Source organism: Protopterus annectens, chromosome 1.part0 (genome assembly GCF_019279795.1).
Source record: "Protopterus annectens isolate FY-2018-M chromosome 1.part0, PAN1.0, whole genome shotgun sequence".
Taxonomy (NCBI): domain Eukaryota; kingdom Metazoa; phylum Chordata; order Ceratodontiformes; family Protopteridae; genus Protopterus; species Protopterus annectens.
In genome coordinates this window covers 1,272,473,868-1,272,495,584 of record NC_056725.1, presented here as the reverse complement: position 1 = coordinate 1,272,495,584, position 21,717 = coordinate 1,272,473,868, and the positions used below count along the sequence as shown (strand labels likewise).

Sequence of the window (21,717 nt, the reverse complement as noted above, 5' to 3'; positions counted from 1 at the left end):
CACACTCAGGTCCCTCAACAACAGGTACAAATATGACTCTGTCATTGTACATGTGGGTGTGAATGACCTGAGATGTATCTCCCTGGACTACATGCAAAGAGACATGGAGGAGATCTTGGATTATGTAGCCCAGGCGGGTATGATCCTAGTCATGAGCAGCCTCCTACCATCACCCAGAATGATACCACAGTACAAGCAGAAAATGATTGATTTCAACAATTGGCTAAGTTTCTGGTGTCATTCTAAGGGGATCTAGTATCTGTCTGCCAGGGATGACATGATTGACAGACCTCGGTGCTTTGCCAGAGATGGCCTGCATCTGTCACCCCTGGGCTTCCGGATACTAGCCAAGGCTCTTGCCACCCCTATAGTGCCTTTTTTTAGGTGGTGTTCCAAAGACCAAATCACCACTGTAACAGCTACAAACAAATGCAATCTGAGGGTCATGCTGCTCAACGCTAGAAGTCTAAGTCTCAAAATGCACTTGCTTGAAGCACTCCTTAAAATGGAGAACATTGACATTTGTGCTGTAGCAGAGACCTGGTTCAAGGCAACAGAAAGCACCCCTGCACTACCAGGCTAGAACTCATTCCACAACTTTCGGCCCCAGAACTTGGACCAATGCTCCAAAGGTGGTTGTTGTTGTTGTCTTTTGGCTTTTCTCGGTTAGGGGTCGCCACAGCGGAACTCTGGTTTACTAATGATTGGTAGTAGATTTTGACGAATGCCGAGGTGCCAGCTCGACGTTCAACCACCAAGGAAGGCACGCCCATTTACGCATGTCTTTCGAACGCCCACCCAACTGCGGGGAGGACATGCAGACTCCACACAGAAGGCACACTCCAGCCAAGAATCGAACAGGAGAACCTCTTGTGAAGCTCCAAAGGTGGTGATGTTTCCATATTCATAAATGATGCACACATCTTGAGACTGGTAGCCCAACATAATGCATCAGAGATACTTCAGGTGCAGCTAACATTGGGTAAAACAGCGATTCAGGTCATAGCCTGCTATAGGTCACCAACCATGACCCAAGACTCACACTCCACATTCCTAAGCACCCTGGAGAATATTAGGGTCCACCCTAACAGTCTCATACTGGGCGACTTCATTAACTGGGAAAACTACTCATGTACCAATACACTTGCCCAATGTTTCCTGGAATTTATTAATTCCAATGCCCTGGACCAGCTCATTCTTACCCCCACTAGAGGTAGCAACATCCTTGACCTGGTCATTACTAACATGGGCGACCATTGCTCTACACCAATAGGCAACTCATCCCTGGTTAGATCTGACCACAAACTAATCACCTTGGAAATCCACATACCACCCCCCCCCCCACCCCCACAAAGGTAACTACCATGAAAAACTTCTGCAAAGCTAACTTTGGGATCCTAAAAACAGAGGTGGCTAATTTCAAGGCACCCATGCAATTGGACAACAGCTGCATGACCGCTGAATCATACACTAATGCCCTGTATGAACACGTACACAAATGCATGGATCTCGCCATACCCAATAGAACCAAGACGCTGTCCTCCAAAAAAAGGAAGCCAATCTGGTGGTCCCCTGCCATAAACAAACTCCAACAGAAGGAGGAAACTGATGCAAAATTGGTGAAGTCCTAAGACTGGAAAAACTCCCTTAACCTCAACAAAAAGTTGAGATCCCTCATCAAATCCTCTAAAGCAAGCTATGAAAACAGAACTGCAGCAGATAGTAAAGACAACCACAAGGCCTTCTATAGTTATGTAAAGAATCTTCACGGCAATACTCAGATTTACTCAGAGCTGTTGCACAATGGCAGCTCCTAAACCAAGCCAACGGATATTGCCAATATACTGGCCGACAGATACAGTGCCAACTTTACCCCTCCCTCCCCCCAAAGGACAAATCACAATACCAGCAGATTGCCAGGCACCCGGTATTACTGCTGCACAGGTTAAAACAGCACTGTCCAAGGCCAAGAATGCAGCTTCTATGGGACCTGACAATATCCCTGGCTGTGCTCTACATGAACTACAGAGTGAACTGGCACCTCACCTGTGTGCCCTGTTTAGTCACAGCCTCACCTCAGGCTTTGTCCCTACCGAATGGTGCACTGCTACAGTCATCCCTCTCCATAAAGGAGGAGTGACTACAGACCCTGGGAACTATCGACCCATTAGCCCGACAGGTCTGATATGCAAAACTATGGAATGCATCATCATAGACCTAATTAACAAGGATATAGGGAATGACCAAACTCTGGATCCCACACAGTTTGGTTTTGTGAAGGGTAGACCATGCCTGCTCAACCTGGTTGAGTTCTTTGAGTCAGTCACCAGAGCTGTGGATGAAGGTAAGGTGGTTCATACAGCCTACCTTGATTTGGCCAAGGCCTTTGATACCATCCCCCACTCAGGAATCATAGAAAACTCACTAAGCTAGGCATCAGCCCCTATACCACTAGGTGGGTTGCAAACTGGCTTACAGATAGAACCCAGAGTGTGAAAGTGGCTGACTCCAAGTCAGACTGCCGCCAGTCACGAGTGGAGTCCCACAGGGTTCAGTCTTGGGTCCTCTCCTATTTGGCATCTACTTCTCTGAAGTCCAGGCTAACATGAATGGACTATGCCTGACAAAGTTCGCAGACGATTGCAAGTTGGGAGCCATCATTAACTCTCCAAGTGATGCTTACATCCTACAGAAAGGCCTCACTGAGACGAATGACTGATGTCAGAACCATGGCCTTAAGCTCAATGCCAAAAATGTGTTGTCATCTCCTTTGGGAAAAACCCGGTTCCCATGAATTACCACATTGATGGTAGTCCACTGAACACAGAAGGCATCATAAGAGATCTGGGAACACAGGTTGACAGAAACCTCTCTTTTGACCACCACATTGCCACTGTGGTTAGAAAATCCTTCTATCTGGCACATCTCATTACTAAGGGTTTTGCATCCAGGAAGAAAGAGGTCATTGGCTCCCCTCTGCTCTTTCCTCATTAGGCCAATCATTGAGAACAATGCTCCATTTGGCATGTACCTCACTAGACACCGGCAACAACTGGAGAGGCTGCAAAAGTACCTGACTAAGAGGATCCTAGGCATTAAAGACTTGTCCTATATGGACAGACTCAAAAAACTACAATGATTCTCTGTCTCATATCACCTACTTAATCTCTGCTTGACTTACAAAGTCATGTCGGACCCAGCTCGGTTAGAAATGCTACATCTAAAGAAATCCTAATCCCTCCACACTACATGCTCCAGATACCTCAACCTCATTACTACAATCAACAGAACATGCTGGAGGGACAGGTTCATAACTCAGAAACTGCCCATGGTATGGAATAGACTTTCCATACATGTCAAGCGAAGCACCTCACTAGCCCTCTTCAAGAGAAATCTTGATGAGTGGATGGGAAATAGAAAATTCACCTGAGAGATCACTCTAGTGGCTCTACTTGACAGAGGCACTGGGAACTAAGGTCGGGTGGCACAATGCCAGGATAATCCTATGGTATAGGCTTGTGAAGCCTCCAGGGCCTTTAGCCTAGTACACACCTATGAACCTATGAACCTATTGCTACTGTCTTATCTGCACTTAATGTTTATCCCACATGCCTTCAGTTTTGCATTCCATTCCTCTACCCTTGGCTGAAGTTCTTTATCAGAGTCTGCCTGTAATGCCACATCATCTGCATACACAACTTTGTTGATGTGTCCCCTCCGATCTGTTTGCTGATGTACTCCATCAGAAGTATGAACAGCTTGGGCTCAGAGCTGGTGCACATCCACTACCACTGAGGATCCTTCTGTGAGACAGAACGCTGTTCATACTTGAGTCATTGGCTCCTTGTACATAGCCTGTACTAATTCTACCAATGTTTCTGGGACTTTGAACCACAGCAGTACTGCCCAAATCAGCTTTCTTGGGACCTTGTCATATGCTTTCTCCAAGTCTAGGAATACTCAGCTGGACTCTTTCCTCATCTCTAACTTCTATTCAACTATGTGTCTCACTGCAAACATCGGGTCAGTTGTGCTGCATCCTGATCTGAATCCAAACTGCTCATCTCCCATCTTACTTTCTACTGTTCTGTGTGTCCATTTATCAATCACACTGTCCAGGACTTTCATGCAGTGTGACAGGAGTTTGATAGTTCTGTACTGCCCACAGTTGTGGATGTTCCATTTGTTCTTATAGACTGGCATGAGTATGCTTATTCACCAGTCATTTGAGATATGCCTTTCTCTCCACACTGCTATGAGTACCCTCAGGATCCATTTCTCCCATATCTCACCTGGCATCTTTATCATATCTGCTGTGATGTCATCGGAGCCTGCTACTTTCCCTGACTTCATTTTCTTTAGTGGTACTTCTGTGGCAGGTTCCTCTTCTACTTTCATTGTAGGCAGCAGTTCTGTGGCAGTTTCTTCATTCAGAAGCTGCTGGGAGTACTCCATCCATCTGCCTTTGATGTCCTGTGGACTGGTGAGCAGGTTGTTGCTGGCATCCCTTATGCAGGGTGTCTGGCTGTTTTCTTCATCTTCCTATCTTTGTCTTGCAACCTTATATAGTTTCTTTGTGCCACCTACTGAGTCAGAAGCTGGTAGAGTGCCTGGAATTCCCTATTCTTTGCTGTTCCACCTCCTTTCTTAGCTTTTTTTTTGCCAACCAGTATTCCTTCCTAGCCTGGTCTGTCTTTTCTATCTCCCACTTTTTCCTGCACTCCTTCTTTCTTTTGATGACTTCCTGCACTTCTGCATTCCACCATCAGTGTTCTTATGTACCTTATTTCCATACCTGGCTCAGCCACATATCTGTTCTGTAGTCCTTTCACATGCTGTTTTGAGGTGCTGCCATTCTTCTTCTTCAACTCCACTGGTCTTCAGCCTGGTCTCTATTGACCTTAAAGCCTTCTCTGTCCATTGCTTGCAGCTGATTGTGGCAGCCAGTGGTTTATGCTGTGGGCCAGCTTTCACTGGGGATAACTTTGCAATTAAGCCAGTGCCTTTTTCTTACTAGGGCGAAGTCTACCTGAGTTGCATGTTGGCCACTGTTGTATGTGATCTTGTAAATGTTTCTCTTTCTGAACCTTGCGTTGGCTACAATTAAACCATTTGCAAGCCAGACAGAATGGCCTGTCCTTCTTTATTCCTGTTGCCCCACCCATATGGACCCAGGCAGTCCTCATATCATGGTTTGTCTGTTCCAGTATGTGCATTCAAGTCATAGGTTCATATGTAGGTACTAGGCTGTCAGCCCAAGGGCCTACGTAAGCCTAGCCAGCAAGGTACTATAGCTTATGCCACCCAAGAAAGTTATTTTCCTGTGCCACTGTCCAGCAGAGACACAGAAGTGATCCCCGGGGTGTATTTCCTATTTCTCATCCACTCATCAAGATTTTTCTTGAAGAGTGCTAATGAAGAACTTTGCTTGACATAGATGGGTAGCTTGTTCCAGAGTATAGGAAGTCTCTGGGACAGGAATCTATCCCGCCAGCGTGTCCTGTTTATTGTGGTGACAAGGTTTAGGTCCCTAGAGTGTGTAGCTTGGAGGGATTGGGATTTCTTTAGGTGTAGTATGTCCAACAGCTCTGGGTTTGACATAGCTGTATATGTTAGGCAGAGATCACCTCCGAGTAGGCGATATGCTATGGAGTAAAGCTGGAGTTTTTTGAGGCGGTCAGTGTAGAACATTTGTTTGATGCCAGTAATCCTCTTTGTGAGGTACTTCTGTGGCCTTTCCATCTGCTGCAGATGTCTTGTGATGTACATTGCAAAAGGGGTGTTGTACTCTATAATGGGTCTAATAAGTGACGAGTAGAGGGGAACAATGACCTCTTTTTTCCTGGATGAGAACCCTTTTATGATGAGGTTTGCCACGTAGAAGGACTTCCTGACTACTGTGGCAATGTGACTATCAAAGGAGAGACTACTGTCCACCTGGGTCCCAAGGTCTCTTATCACACATTCGGTGTTAAGTAGATTGCTGCATATGTGGTAGTTCATGGGTACAGAGTTTTTACCAAAGGAGATGACACTGCACTTTTTGGCATTGTGCTTGAGGCCATGGCTCTGACACCAGGCATCTGTCTCAGTGAGGCTCTTCTATTGGATGTCCACATCATTTGGGGACTTGACTATGGCTCCTAGTTTGCAGTCATCTGCGAACTTCGTCAGCAAGAGGCCTTCTGTGTTAGCCTGTACTTCAGAGAGGTAGATACCAAACAGGAGAGGTCCCAGGATGGAACCCTGTGGCACTCCACTTGTCACTGCCTTGAGGTCAGATTTGGAGTCTGCAACTTTTACAGTGTGGGTTCTGTCAGTGAGCCAGTTGGCAACACATCTTGTGATGTAGGGATTTATACCTAGTCTAGTGAGTTTAGCTATAATTCCAGAATGGGGGATGGTATTGAAAGCCTTGGCGAGGTCAAGATAGGCTGTGTGAACCATCTTACCCTCATCCATGGCTTTGGTGACTGCCTCAAAGAAGTCGATCAGGTTCAGGAGGCATGATCTGCCTTTCACAAACCCAAACTGTTTGGGATACAGAGTTTGCATTATCAACACCAATTCATGTTGTCCTGCTTTAGCTAGTAGGTAGGACCTGCAACTGCTGTATGAATCACAATTCCTACACCATTTCTAGACTGTCCTCCTCCTGCATAGTAGACTCTGGATCCCAAGCCAAGTGTCTTTGCTGCACTGCCCTTCCATCTTGGATCTTGAATACATAGGATGTTCAGCTTCCTCCATGCCATCATGTCATCTGCATCCTGTTAGTAAACCTATAGCAAGTTGATTGGTTTTACGTCCAGCCTTCACTCAACAGAGCTATCCCATGTAACCCAGGCTGGGCAAGTAGCTTATTAACCCAGGTCTTCTTGGTGGGCACATATAGGGGCACATACACCCCCTCCCACTATTAGCATGGGTCCCTGGCATAGGTCAGATCCTCAACCTACTTATAACTTGCAAATACCCATGCCCGTTTGGCAACATTAGTCAACATGCCCGAATCACCTACAGCCATATACTACACTGTCGAGTGGCTAGACCTGTCACAGCATGCAGTCTATGATCTGTGTTCTATCTTGAGGATACTGCACACTACAGTAGATGCCCAAAGCAGTTGGCATCATGTAGGGTCTGTGCTGCTGCCCACAGCTCCATTCATTGGTGAGTTTGAGATGGACACACTCGGCATTGTTTTTTTTGAGGTGGGACCCACAGAGTCACAGGAAGAACATGCAAACTCCAACAGGCATTGACTGGAGGTCAGGATCAAACCTTGTACCTTGTGCATGGGAGGTGAAGACCTTAACCATTATGCCATCTGGTCTCTTCTGGGAATAGTAATGGGAGAAACCGAGCAAGGGAACATGTGGGTATATGAAGTTGTAGCTACATTTGTCAGCTATGATACTAACCCCATTTTTTTGGGGGGGGGTTGTTTCATATAACACAGACAGAACTGCATAGCCTCCCATTAATGCTCACAGCTGCATGATGAAAATCCTGCTGGCAGTATGTGTCGTGCTTGAACAGTTACTGAGATATCATAAGCTGTTTATAAAACATTACAAAATTAATATTCACTGCCTTTATTCTGGCTTGTAAAATCCAGTTTAAAGCATCAAACTGAATGAATGCCACCAATGTAAAGACTAATTTATCATGAATGGTTTGCCATTTACATTTTTCTATAACACTTACAGTTCCAGAGATATGAATTTTCTTCCCTTGCTCTTACTTTATCTCCTTTTTTCCTTTCTGTTCTCCTATTACTCCTACAAACCCTCAACCAAAAACTCTCTACCACATTTCTTTTCTCTCTCTCTCTGCTCCTGTCCCTCCAACATTTAATCTCTTCACTCAGTAATCTCCTCTTCCAGAATATAAAGTTATTGTTTAATTTATTTCTTTTACTAATAATAACCTGTATCTAACTAAAGGCTTTCTTCAGCTATGTCCACAACCTAAAAGGTAGGACTCAGATGTGTGCTGAACTAATTGTGGATGGCATTACACACACACACACACACACACACACACACACACACACACACACACACACACACACACACACACACACACGCACACGCACACGCACACGCACACACACACACACACACACACACACACACACACACACACACACACACACACACTGACCCTGTGGAAATTGCAAACCTGCTAGCAGACAGGTTTGGTGAAAATGTCACCCCCTTACCGCCAAGTATACCACAACAAACCATGTCTTCATCATCTTCTCCTCCCTGCATCTCCAAAGAGCAAGTCATTAATGCTCTCCCCAAGGCTAAGAACACAGGCTCCATGGGACCAGATGGCATTCTGGGCTGTGTTCTTAATGTTCTAAAACAAGAACTAGTTACTCCATTAGGTACTCTGTTCAACCACAGCCTGAGTACTGGCTTTGTTCCAGCTGAATAGAAAACAGTGACTGTTGTCCCCCTCCACAAGGGCTGCTCAGCAACAGACCTGAGTAACTATAAACCCATAAGTTTAACCAGCCTCATCTGTAAGGCAATAGAATAAATCATCATGGACTTCATAAATAAGGATATGGGTGACCTCCAAACCCTGGATCCATCCCAGTTCGGTTTTGTCAAGGGCAGGTCATGCCTACTACACCTGGTGGACTTCTTCGAGAATATGACCACAGCCATAGACAAGGACAAAGCCATGCCAAAGCCTTCGACACTATCCCGCATTCAGGCATCATTTACAAACTAATCCAGATGAATATCAACCCCTATGTTGTCAGATGTATTGCGAACTGGCTCACAAATCAACAACACTCAGTCCAAGTGGGAGAATTTACCTCTACCAGCAGACCTGTCACCCATGGGGTCTCACAAGAGTCAGTGCTGGGCCCTCTCTTGTTTGGCATATACTTCTCAGACGTCCAGGCCAGAATGGAGGGGCTGTGGCTAACCAAGTTTGCGGATGACTGCAAATTAGATGCTATCATTTGAATCCCCTAGTGATGTCAGCCTACTTCAAAAGGGGTTTACACAGACCAATGATTGGAGCCAAAGCCATGGTCTTAACTTAAATGCTAATTCAGGGTCTCCAGCACATGTCTTATATGGACACAATGAAGTCGCTGTCACTGCACTCAGTATCATATAGACTATTTAGAGACAACTTATGTCTGGTTTACAGAGCTATCTCTGACTCAAATCTAATAGAAATATTGCACATCCGTAAGTCAAATGGGACTAGAGTTACCCATTCCAGGGACTTCAGTCTAGCCTGCGACATAAACAGGACCTGCTAGACAGACAGATACAGCTCTCAAAGGTTGCCACTCCTCTGGAATAGGCTTCCAGTCCATATCAAGCAGAGCACCTCCATGACCCTATTTAAGTGTAACCTGGATGACTGGATGGGAAACTGTAAATTTCTGTCGGAGATTGCCCTGACTTCTCTCCTGGACATGGGTAGTCCTTGCTAGAAAAACCTTGGGCATAGATGATATTTCCCTTCTAGTATTGTATTGGGATTTAATGGCTATGCTTGTAAAGACCCAAGGATCAATAGCCTAGTAATATCCTATGAACCTATGAACTCTACCAGAAGCCCACACCCCCAGATAATGATATAACTTTGAAATGAAATTCATTGGGAGGACAAACACTTAAAACATAAGAAAGTGATAATTTACTGTCAAACAAAATCATAAACAGATGAGGGCTGCTGGGACACTCTCTTGGAATTAGGCATGGACTGGACTATATCAACAAGTGCTTAATATCTCACCAAAGCAGTACATTTGGCGCTACCTGCTAAATGAAAGGTAAGGTCCAGGTACAATGCCACTTGGATATCAGGCTTTGGTAGATTAAAATCAGAAAGAGTAGATCTTGTAAAAGTAAATTGATTGCAAGGGTATGAAATATAACCACACTGGTAGGGATGGATTCAGAAATAGAGTGAAATGAAAAAGTACTGGCTTTATAAAGTCAGACTGACTTTCATAGCACAGTGTGATTTCTGGAACTGAATCTTTCAGTCATGGATGTTCATGTTCTGTTAGCTATGTGAGTTGCTCTTCATGAAACATTCCAAGCTGGGGTGGTGTTATTAAGAAGGCCCTGGCTGTGATCTGTACATTAGACCTTTTCCTGATAGATGATAATTTAGCTATGAGTTACAGAGGGGGAACCTGATCCTAAACATTGGATCATAGTCCTTTTTCTCCCTCTCCATCCCACTCACAAAACTCCATTCCACTGACCATAGGTTCTCAGTAATGGCACCTCAGACATGGGAATCTCTCCTGTAAACCTAGGAGGTATAAACTTTTTCCTAGGTTTAGAAATCAACTCAATACATTTTTACAAATAACTTCTTGTTAATGCTTTTCTCCACAAGGCATTGTGTAAGTCCATTAACCCTCTCTACTCACCCTGTCCTACATCCCTATATTTACCTCATAACTTAATGATAGGACATCCATGCCAGATTTACCCCATCTCACTTGTCTCTTTCTATGCTGCATCCGCATCCATGCTATCACTCCATCCCACTCCCCACCACCTCCCTCTCTTGTATTTCATCCTGTCCTCCTCTGTCCAGCTTATCATCCTGACACTATAGCCACATTTAAACTGAAATAACTCTGTAAACAGAATTTTGTGCAGCTTGGTATTAGATTCCTACATTTTTTTGTTAGATAGACTTTGCCTTTATGTTATAATGTTTTTGTATGCTGAATATTGTACATGATGGACTACCAGTATTGTAAACAGCTTTCTAAGACTTTGTTATAATGTTTTAGCATGCTTAATACTACATCTATACTCTTCATTGGTATTATAAACTACTTCTTTGGCTAATATTCCATTCTACTTGCTTTTCCCAAGCTGAGCCTGAAAACAGCTCACATGGCTCAGTGCTCCACCCGAGTCAACATATGGTAAAAAATAAGAATGAAAAAAAGAAAAAGAAAAACACTGAATGTTGCTTGTGGTTATATACTCAGCTGCTGTACAGAATATTCAGCCTTCTTAGATAATGCAAGTGAGGTGCTCATGAAGGGCTACATCTTGACTGTGTACTGTTGGAGGGGCACTTCAGCATTCATTCCAGGAATGATGTAGATAAATAAAGGGTCATGACCTGGAAACTATGCTTTCCAAACATGAATCTAAATGCTGAGTTCTTACAAGACTTATGTGCAAGTCATAGATTGTTATTTACAAATACAATGTTCTAGCAAAGTAATGCTTATAAATACATTTGAAATCACAGCATCTTAAGTGAAGCATCAACGACAAATGTACAGGTCTCGCTTTCAGACCTGAGGCCATACACTCCAAATGTTCAGATGAAGAAAGTGACATAGCTGTACATGGATCCCTACTTGATGATAAGTTGTATTTGATTACAAGACATTTCCAAGAGAGACCTAAGACACCTAAACAAACAGTGATGGTCTCTCTTGGGAACATCTGACAGATGTTTCTGCATTCGTAGATTTCTAAAGAAGATGATTTAGGGCTATAAAAAAATGAAACTACATTTTTAGTAGATGAAATCTAGCACTTATTCCAATGAGTTCAAGTGAATTTCCAGCCATTATAATGATTCCATTATACTTTATTGCTATTTAAATGCATCTATCTCTCTTTCTTTTTCTTTACATATATATCTATATATATATATATATATATATATATATATATATATATATATATATATATATATATATATATATATATATATATATATATATAATTTCACTTCATAATCTCAAAATGCTGAAATACAGAATTTCAGCATTCCGAGACCATGAAGCTGAACCATTCACAATACTGACTCCCACAATCACGAATCACACAATCACAAACATACATACACCATACACCACATGACACACACACCATTCCACCCACAGCACACAAACCAAACAATCCTACACTACATATATGCAGGAAGCCAAGTCCCCCTGCATCCCCCATGTGGGGGGCTGTGCCCCACACCCTACTTATATATACCAACTCCGAGATAGCACATAACATAAAAAAAAAAAAAAAACTCCACAGCATTTTTCACTCGCTCACATACAAATACACATCACACACACAAACACCAACAAATCCAACACTCACACACATACTTACACCTCCCTACCCTTATCCACACATACAACATACAAATACACACAGACACTCACTCACCTGCAATTTCAGGCACCATAACACTACACGCAATGTACCGAAAATGCATAAGCATGAATTCGAGATATTCGAATTCGCTCTTATGCACTTTCGGCATTCTGGATTTTCGGCTTCATGATCTGGGAATGCTGAAATTCGGTATTTCAGCATTTCGAGATTATGAAGTGAAACTATAGATATATATATATATATATATATATATATATATATATATATATATATATATATATATATAAAATGTATATTGAGTTTTTCTTTGCATATCTATTTACATAAAATCTGTTTATATAAACTCAACTCTCTCCTATCCCTTTTCTTTTTAGACCCTGTAGGAATGCAATATGTAATGGTGTATCTTACTGGCTCAGCTAGAATATGGTCTCATTCTAATTGCTGCAGTATCCACCATTTAAATCATCTGTAATGCCATAAGTAGCTTTGTATCTTTCTCTCTTTCTCACCTCAAAAAATGCAACGTCATTGAAAAAGCTAACTGGCTACCAATGAAACAATGTGCTGTCTTTCTACTCACCTCTCAGCTGCTTAAACTTGTCAAGAATGAGGCCTTCTCCCCACTAGCCTCTAGACTGTTCAGAAATGCACCAGCATACAAACTTAGAAGTCTTAACCACTTAGGGCCTGTCTTTAGTAACCCCCCCAAACTAGATTCCATTACACACCTCATCTTTTCCTAGTCCTTGATCTCTAACTGGCGATCTCTTCTTAATATCCATTCTTCTCACTGTTTTTTTTCTGATCACAACTTAAAGCACATTACAGGATTCTAAGAAAATGCAGCTGTTCTTACTCTGGCCATATCATTTAACCTCCTGCTATCCTGCTTCCCTCTAGATATCTTGCTCTGACTCTAATTTTCACTGTTATTCTTTTGGCAGGCCAGCTATCATATCCACTCTGTATATAATGCATGCATACATTGTGTTTTATCAGTCACTCTGCATATAATGTTATATATCTGCCGTTTCTGTACACTCAAGCCAATTCTGATATTCACTTTGTAAACAATGTATGCATATATTGCATTTTGTCTTTCACTTTTTATATAATGTCATGTATCTATTGTGTTTGTTTACTTCAGGGATGAGACAAAAATAGGTCTAATAGGATCAATGCTCTATCCCAGTTTGTGTGTGTGTGTGTGTGTGTGTGTGTGTGTGTGTGTGTGTGTGTGTGTGTGTGTGTGTGTGTGTGTGTGTGTGTGTGTGTGTGTATGACTAGTTGCAGTAAACTGTCAAATTTCCTTTTAGACAACAGAGTTTACTGTTGTATTTTTTGATAAAAAGGCACTTCTTTACAAGTACTAGCAATGTTGATGTTAAGGACATTGACTATTCTTCCAGTGTGTGAATTTTCCATGCATGAAGGTAAGCAGTTTTTATAGTGCTGAAACTTTTGGATGTACCAAAAATTTCTTTTGGCATTACGGGTAGGAATGTGTGTGTGTGTGTGTTTGTGTGTGTGTGTGTGTGTGTGTGTGTGTGTGTGTGTGTGTGTGTGTGTGTGTGTGCGTGTGCGTGCGTGTGCGTGTGTGTGTGTGTGTGTGTGTGTGTGTGTGTGTGTGTGTGTGTGTGTGTGTGTGTGTGTGTGTGTGTGGGAGCGGTCTATATTATATGTTCGAAGGGTTATAACTTCGAACATTATAAAATCGAATTTAAATGTTCGAAATTATAAAGCTTCGAACATGTGTACTAAAAAAAACAAACAAAAAAAAAAAAAAACAAAAACAAAACAAACTGTTGTAGGCAAGCCACCTGCACCACAACCCGCTCATTAAATATACCAACTCCGAGACCGCACTATAATGCGGTAAACTTTACCGCATTATAGTGAGGTCTCGGAGTTAGTATATTTAAAAAGCGGGGGGTGTGGGGGGTGCTGGGTGGGTTTGCCCACCTGCTTATGCCAGTCAGGTAAGTTCCCTTTCTTTTCTTTTTTTTTTTTTCATATATTCGATCTTTGAAACTTCAAACATTTAATTTTGATAAATTAACGTTCAATGTTTTAAAATGTCGAACATATGATATAGACCCGTGTATGTGTGTGTGTGTGTGTGTGTGTGTGTTAAAGTAATGGCTGGTGAAGGGAATAGGTTTAGTATGGTGTGTGTGTGTCTGTGTGTTTGTATTCATATTCAAATGATATGAGCATGTGTGTGTGCAAATGGGGTGAGAGTAAGGTCTTGGTAAAGGGACACATTTAATGCTGTGTAGCAGAGTTTATGTGAAATATTAGTATATGTGGGTCTTATGTAGTGGTACTGTTAGGGAAAGTTATTTTCTTAATGTAATGGGTAGAGATGAGGTTTGGAGCAGAAGCAGGGTCAAAGTTAGGGTTAGCACACATGGGTTATATCCATCAATGTTTCTGTACATTGATGTTACTAAACACACGCATACATATACAGGTAGGTATATATATATATATATATATATATATATATATATAGGTACACAGATATATATAGATATAGATAACTATAGTAAAGATAGCTAGCAAGCTATATGTAAAAAATAAAACAGATTCTAAGCAGAAAACAATAAGTAAAATATTTGTATTACAATCAGCAAATATAAGAAGAAATTCAAGTTATGGTGACTTAGTGCTCAAGTTTAAAATAACAAATTCCATGAAAATCTCATGTTTTTCCAGTACACAAAAAGAACATAACTGGGATGTTCAAGTATTTTCATAGAAAAAAGATAAATCAGTTTCCCTGATGATTTTACAAGACATCACCAAGACCACTTCCAATATGGTCTAGAATGGATTGGGAAACCAAGTCTAAAGGTATAATATTCAAGACCTTACTCACTGAGGCAGCAAAGTGATGAGTGTTTAGTGTGGTGACAAAGCTTGACAGTGCTGATGGATATCGGTGGTGAGAGAAACCTGACAAGTTGTAGAAGATGTCCTTCTAGACAATGCTTATTGAGGGTTCTCCTGTTTCATCTGGGGTGACCAACATGACAAGAAGACTGCAGCAACAATGTTTGCAAAGTGAAAGCCTGGGATTATCGAAGCTTGATCAGACTATGCAGTAAGTCAATTAGGAAACCTCAAATCGGTTATAGCAAACCGTTCAGCACCCCAGAAGGGAAAGGTAGAAGTTTGTTGGGGCTGTAAAAGTACTAAACTCTACTGGTAAGATGATCTAAAGAAAGCAGGGACAGTCTGTGGAACCTTTTCTCCTGGTTGACATGCCTTCTTACCGAGAGAGTGCATGAAATCTCCACTGGTTTGGGCTCCATTACTATAGCTGAATTCACTGCAGTGGTTACATACCTCCATAAGGGTTTGTCTACCTATTTAGGTAAGATCCAGCTGAAAGCAATGGACAGAGATCAGGTTAAAGGGACTAATTCACTTCTTTAGTTTTGCAAGGAACATGGGGAAAGTTCATCTGGACTGTTATGCGAACGTATGTGATTTCATCTTTCAGAAATGAGAGCACAGGGTATTCTTAGGTTTATAGGTAAATAAGTAATAAGTACCAGACTAGCTGCCCTTGCTTGGCATTTTAAGCCTAACCAATTTTCCTTTCATAGGTGAGAATCAAACCCCATATATTGTGACTGCTAGGTAAACACCTTAACTATTATACCAATCCCCAGATCTAGGGTGATCACATTCTTCATCTTTCCTGGAAACCTCTGTACCAGAGTCATAGAAAGGAGAGGGTAGCAGCTCACCCTTTGTTTAAAGAAGAACAGTACAGATTCTGGGTAGGCCTTGGAATGGATCACCATTTTAATTTTGTACTGTTGCGTGAGTGGTCATGAAAGTTTTCTGATCCATTCTACTGCTGTTTTGGTGATTTGGAGAAGGCTTATCAGAATACAGCATGAAATGTGCCCTGGGGAGTCCTAGGGTGTATTGGTACTGGGTCCTCTGCTGCACGCTGATTCCCATATGGATGCGGTGAGAATCGTACCCACCTTACTGATACAAAGTCAGATATTTTCAGGTTTGTGTCATATACCACCAAAGCAATGTAATGCCTCATGAATTTCATGGAAGTGTTTCTGATTGGGGATCTTGATCATTCATAAAAGGTACTAGTGTTGAATAAAAACGGTTGCACTATAATTTTACTATAGAAATAGTATGCAGTAGTATAAAACCAAATGCATTTAAATCATTAATAAAAAGATAAAAAAATAAGAAAACAAAACACACACAAATATGGTAAATGAAATATACAAACATACAAGGTTAGTTGCATGAGTGATAAAAGATATAAATATAAAAGGATGATTTACTGCAACAGTCATTAAAGAAAAAGTTGTCCTCAAAGCACACAGACACACACACACACACACACACACACACACACACACACACACACACACACACACACACACACACACACACACACACACACTATAAACATACAAAATGAATGCTATTTTTAAAATAGTAGAATGAACTGAACATATTGCTCAGGCATGCAAATGACAGTTTTATTTCTAAATGCTGGAAGCAATAACTTATTTTAAAAAGAAAGTTTTTTGTAATTGCAATCTGAATGGAGTATAAGCATTGCAAAGGAAATGTGTAATATCTTCCCAGTCCTTTAATGCGCACCCTGGAAACTGCTTTTCACATTACATATTGAAGTACTTACATGGTTTGGTTCTAATGGAAGTTAAAGATACTATCATGTGAGTCCTAAAACTATGAAAATGTATGTGCAAGTGAATACACGTAACAACCAAGTTCAAACATTGCTGTTATACTTTGAAAGTGTTTTTGTAGTGGGAATGCATCCTTCCATCCCCTGATGTGGGGGCCGTATCCCCATAATTCCACTACTCTGAGCTGCTAACTCCAAGTTTCAATATCCCAGAAAAAGGGAATACTCTGAGATATGGCAATTTTGGAGTTAGAATATATATATATTCGCATAATCACATCTAAATTCTGACAGTTCTGAGGATTGCGGTTATGGTATTCAAACATACAGCTGGAACCCATGCAACCCATGCATGGCACTTATATATGATTTTTTAGGAGAATGTAGCTTTATATAACCTACTAGGGCGGCTGTAAAAATGACATCCATTGTTTATATTTTCTATTGCAAGGTCCAAATAAAATAGACCAGAGATTTAAAATGCTAAGGAAGTCCTTCTGCATGTTAAATCTGTAGATTAGCAGCATGCATTGCTAGGAGCAAAAGAAAGAACTAATAAAGTTAATAAGCAAAAAAATATATAAGTGAGTAATAAAAATATAGTATTCTGTATTTACATACCTTCCGGGATGCATTGCCCAAGTACAAACTTGTAACCCTTGCAGCATGTTTTCCTGAAATTAAGATGAGTCTTTCATCAGAATAAAGATATAACATGGAATCACCAGTATTATGCTTTACATTAGTAAGTAAAGACACCATGTGATATAAACCATGCACAGATGACATTATCGGTAAAACACTCATACCATACTATGTAGAGAGAATGCCATTTACTCAACACTACATCTGAGAGCCCTCAGCATACTAGAACAGTTGGTAACACTGACTATCATAACGCTTCCCAGATGACAAAGGGCATGCGTGTTGGCTTTATCTGGAAGTCATTTATGTTTATTTTTATTTTTTATTTTTTATTTTACATTTATTGACCGGGCTAGTCCAACTGGATATATGACCATTTTCAGTAGAAGCCTGGGGAGAAAAGCTTCTCGAAAACACAGAGTTATTTATATTATGTGACGTTTTACAAATGCAGGTACATTACAGATTTTTGCCATTCATTACATTTCATTGCATTTCTCCTTACAGAATCGTAGTACATATCAGCTATAGTTAGTCATACAAAGACATCTCTAAATAACATTTATTAAAATAAAAGCACACTCTATTTATAGTTAACAGAAAAGTAACTAGCTTATACAGGTATGCTGATTAGTACCCACAGAAAAGTGAGGTAGTTAGTCAGGATTAGCACAAGGGCATAACCACTGTGATTTAAGGTATGGTTTCAGTTTGCTTTTAAATAGTATAATTGAAGAAAGGGAGGTTAGGTCACTGAGGAGGGAGTTCCAGGTTTTACCCACAGAGAGCAAAGAGTCACCAGCCATATTGTTAGCTTTACCTATTTGTACAAGTAGTTTATTTGATGAGCGAAGGGTCTTGAGGTTATTATAAGGGGTGATAAGGTTTGTAAGTATTGGTGTGTTAGTAGGTTGATACAGGATCTTGTGGGGGCAACTGTTAATTGGTTAAATAGTACTAGATTTGACAACTCTAGCCATCCTAGTTGTTCAGGATTGTTACAATGATGGGTTCTGAAGGCAGACCCAGTTGCAAATCTGGCAATATTATTGTAGGTGATGGCCAGCTTGTTCAGGTTATTTTTACGTAGTTTAGTATATACAGGGGAGGCATAGAGAAGGGTAGAGATTAAGTGGATATGGCAATAGCGGGCCTGGCTAGTGGAGTCAGAAAGTGTTTGCTCTAAAAACATCACAGGAAACTGCAGCCTGATAATGATAACATATTAGTATTACTTGTACGTTACTGCAGAAGGCCAACATCACAAAACATCACAGGAAACTAACTGCAGGCTGATAATGATAACATACTAGTATTACTTGTACATTACTGCAGAAGGCCAACATAACAGGTGCAGGAAGAGGCACCTGTATGGAATACAGAAGTCTGACCTCCAGGTTACATTTGTGAAGAATGTTTTGGCTTTGATTATGGATTGCTGGATTCATTAACTAGCTGGGATGAATTATATAAAAATGTCTGGTGAGGGTGGGAGTTATGGTTAGATCTGCATCTAAATGGCCAAGTTTAAGGCCAGGGCAGAATAAATAAAATTCACAACTTCAGTCCCATCAGTTATTATTATTATTATTATTGGCAATGTACCTCTTTTTAATAAATGTACTTGTTTTTAGTGTTAATGAGCATATTGAAATATACACAACTATTCATACAGCTACGATACTAATGAGTGCTGTCGTGAGGTGATGAAATAGAGGCTGTCATTATTTGCAAGCCACCGGTTCAAATTATTCTTCACATACATTTTAAGAAATAGTCATTTTACTTTATTATGATTTTTACCAAGACTGTTAGAAGTAGATAGATTTTTTTACTTTCTCATAGCACTTATTTCATATCTTGACTGCAAGGTTTGATTTGACAACTCTTCTTGACTGCAAGGTCTGATTTGGCAACCTAAGACAATAAATGTGCACGAAGCATCAAAGACTATCCATGTGCAACTAACTGTGGGTAAAACTGCCTTCCAGTTTATAGCCTGCTACAGACCACCCTCCCAAACACAGGAACCCCACTCGGCCTTCCTGAGAATACTGGAAAATATGAAGGTCTCTCCAAACACCATTATATTGGGCGACTTCAACTACCCAAACATAGACTGGGAGCATTACTCTAGCTCCAACACCCTAGCCCAAAGGTTCCTAGAATTTATAAACTCAAATGTTATGGAACAACTTGTTACCACTCCCACAAGAGGGGAAAACATACTGGACCTGATCATCACCAACATGGGGACACTATGCTCCAGACCAGAAGTGTATCCCTCACTGGTAAGATCAGACCATAAACTAATTTCACTGGATATTCACATCCCGACCCCACCCCCTGCCCAGAAAACCACAGTGAAAAACTTCTCTAAAGCAAATTTCACATGCCTCAAAACTGAGGTGAAATCCTTCAAAGCCCCCGGGCCAATGGAAAATATGGCCCAGACCACAGAATCCTTTATAAATGCATTCTATGAACACCTTCAGGAATGCATGGATCATGCAATCCCAAATAAAACCAAGACCCAATCCTCCAAAGGCAGACGTCCTGTCTGGTGGACCCCAGCCATAAACAAACTATACAATAGAAGGAGGAAGCTACTACATGATAGAGCAAAATCCCAAAAAGGGAAGGCGTCTCTGATCAGTATTAGCAAAAAACTACGGGCACTCATAAAATCATCTAAGGCCAGCTTCGAGAGAAATATTGCACAGGACACTAAGGATAATCACAAGGCTTTCTTTAGTTATGTTATGAACCTGGGTGGGAATTCCCAGATATGCTCAGAATTAGTCCAAAATGACAAAAAATACACCGAGCCCACAGACATTGCCAACATCCTAGCTGACAGGTTCAGTGCAAACTCCCCCCCCCCACCAAAAGGGCAAATATCTATCCCAACAGAGTGCTGCCCCCAGACATCTCAAATGCTCAGGTAAGAGCCGCCCTCTCCAAAGCAAAAAACACAGCATCAATGGGACCAGATGGTGTCCCTGGCTGCGTCCTACATGAACTCCAAGAAGAGCTAAACCCAAACATAAAACTACTGTTCAATCTTAGCCTTACTGCAGGATATGTACCCAAAGAGTGGCGTACAGCAACAGTGGTCCCTCTCCACAAAGGTGGTGCCTCAACGGATCCTGGAAACTATCGCCCCAAAAGCCTGACTAGCTTGGTCTGCAAAGCTATGGAAAGGATCATCATGGACCTCATAAATAAAGATATTGGGGACCTACAGACACTGGATCCTACCCAGTTTGGCTTTGTTAAGGGCAGATCCTGCCTCTTAAATCTGGTTGATTTCTTTGAAACAGTCACCAAGGCCATTGACAAGGGGAAGGTGGTCCACACAGCCTACCTGGACCTCGCAAAAGCCTTCGATACAATACCCCACTCGGGCATTATAGATAAGCTCACCAGCTTAAATATAAACCACTATGTCACTAGATGGGTTGCAAACTGGCTCAAGGACAGAACCCACATGGTTAGAATTGCTGGAGCCATGTCAGACTCCAAACCAGTTACAAGTGGCATCCCACAAGGCTCAGTCCTGGGACCTCTCTTGTTCGGTATATATTTCTCGGCGGTACAGGCCAACACGGAAGGACTGTGGCTGACCAAGTTCGCAGATGACTGCAAACTGGGCACCATAATCAACTCTCCAGCTGACACAAGCATCCTCCAAAAGGGCTTCATAAAAACAGACAACTGGTGCCAGAGCCATGGCCTCAAGCTAAACGCAAAAAAGTGTATAGTCATCCCCTTTGGCAAAAACAAAGTGCCCACAAATTACCACACAGGTGGTAATCCATTAAGTACAGAAGAAGTCATTAGGGACCTGGGGACCCAAGTTGATAGCAATCTCTCATTTGACAACCACGTGGCCAAAGTGGTTAGAAAAACATTTTATATAGCCCATCTAATCATGAAGGGATTCACATCTAGATCAGGGGAGGTCATCGTGCCTCTTTACTCATCCCTCATCAGGCCCATAATTGAGTACAATGCCCTTTTTGGGATGTACCTTACCAGACACCTGCAGCAACTGGAAAGACCCGAAAAGTACCTCACCAAGAGGATCAAAGGGCTCAAACAGATGCCATATGCTGCCCGGTTAAAGGAAATCCAGCTCTACTCAGTGGCATACCGCTTGCTCAGAGGCGATCTGTGCCTGACGTATAAAGCCATGTCCAACCCGGAATTAAT

General features: G+C 41.6%; 1 protein-coding gene across 1 annotated transcript in view; it reads right to left on the bottom strand.

Moving 5' to 3' along the window:
- Nucleotides 1-21,717, bottom strand: part of CCBE1 (collagen and calcium binding EGF domains 1) — a 1,498,511-nt gene that overhangs the window by 455,523 nt on the left and 1,021,271 nt on the right. The window contains exon 3 of the mRNA XM_044070315.1: nucleotides 17,479-17,531. Within this exon, the coding sequence (XP_043926250.1) occupies nucleotides 17,479-17,531 (53 nt within the window). The remainder of the gene's footprint in view (nucleotides 1-17,478; nucleotides 17,532-21,717) is intronic.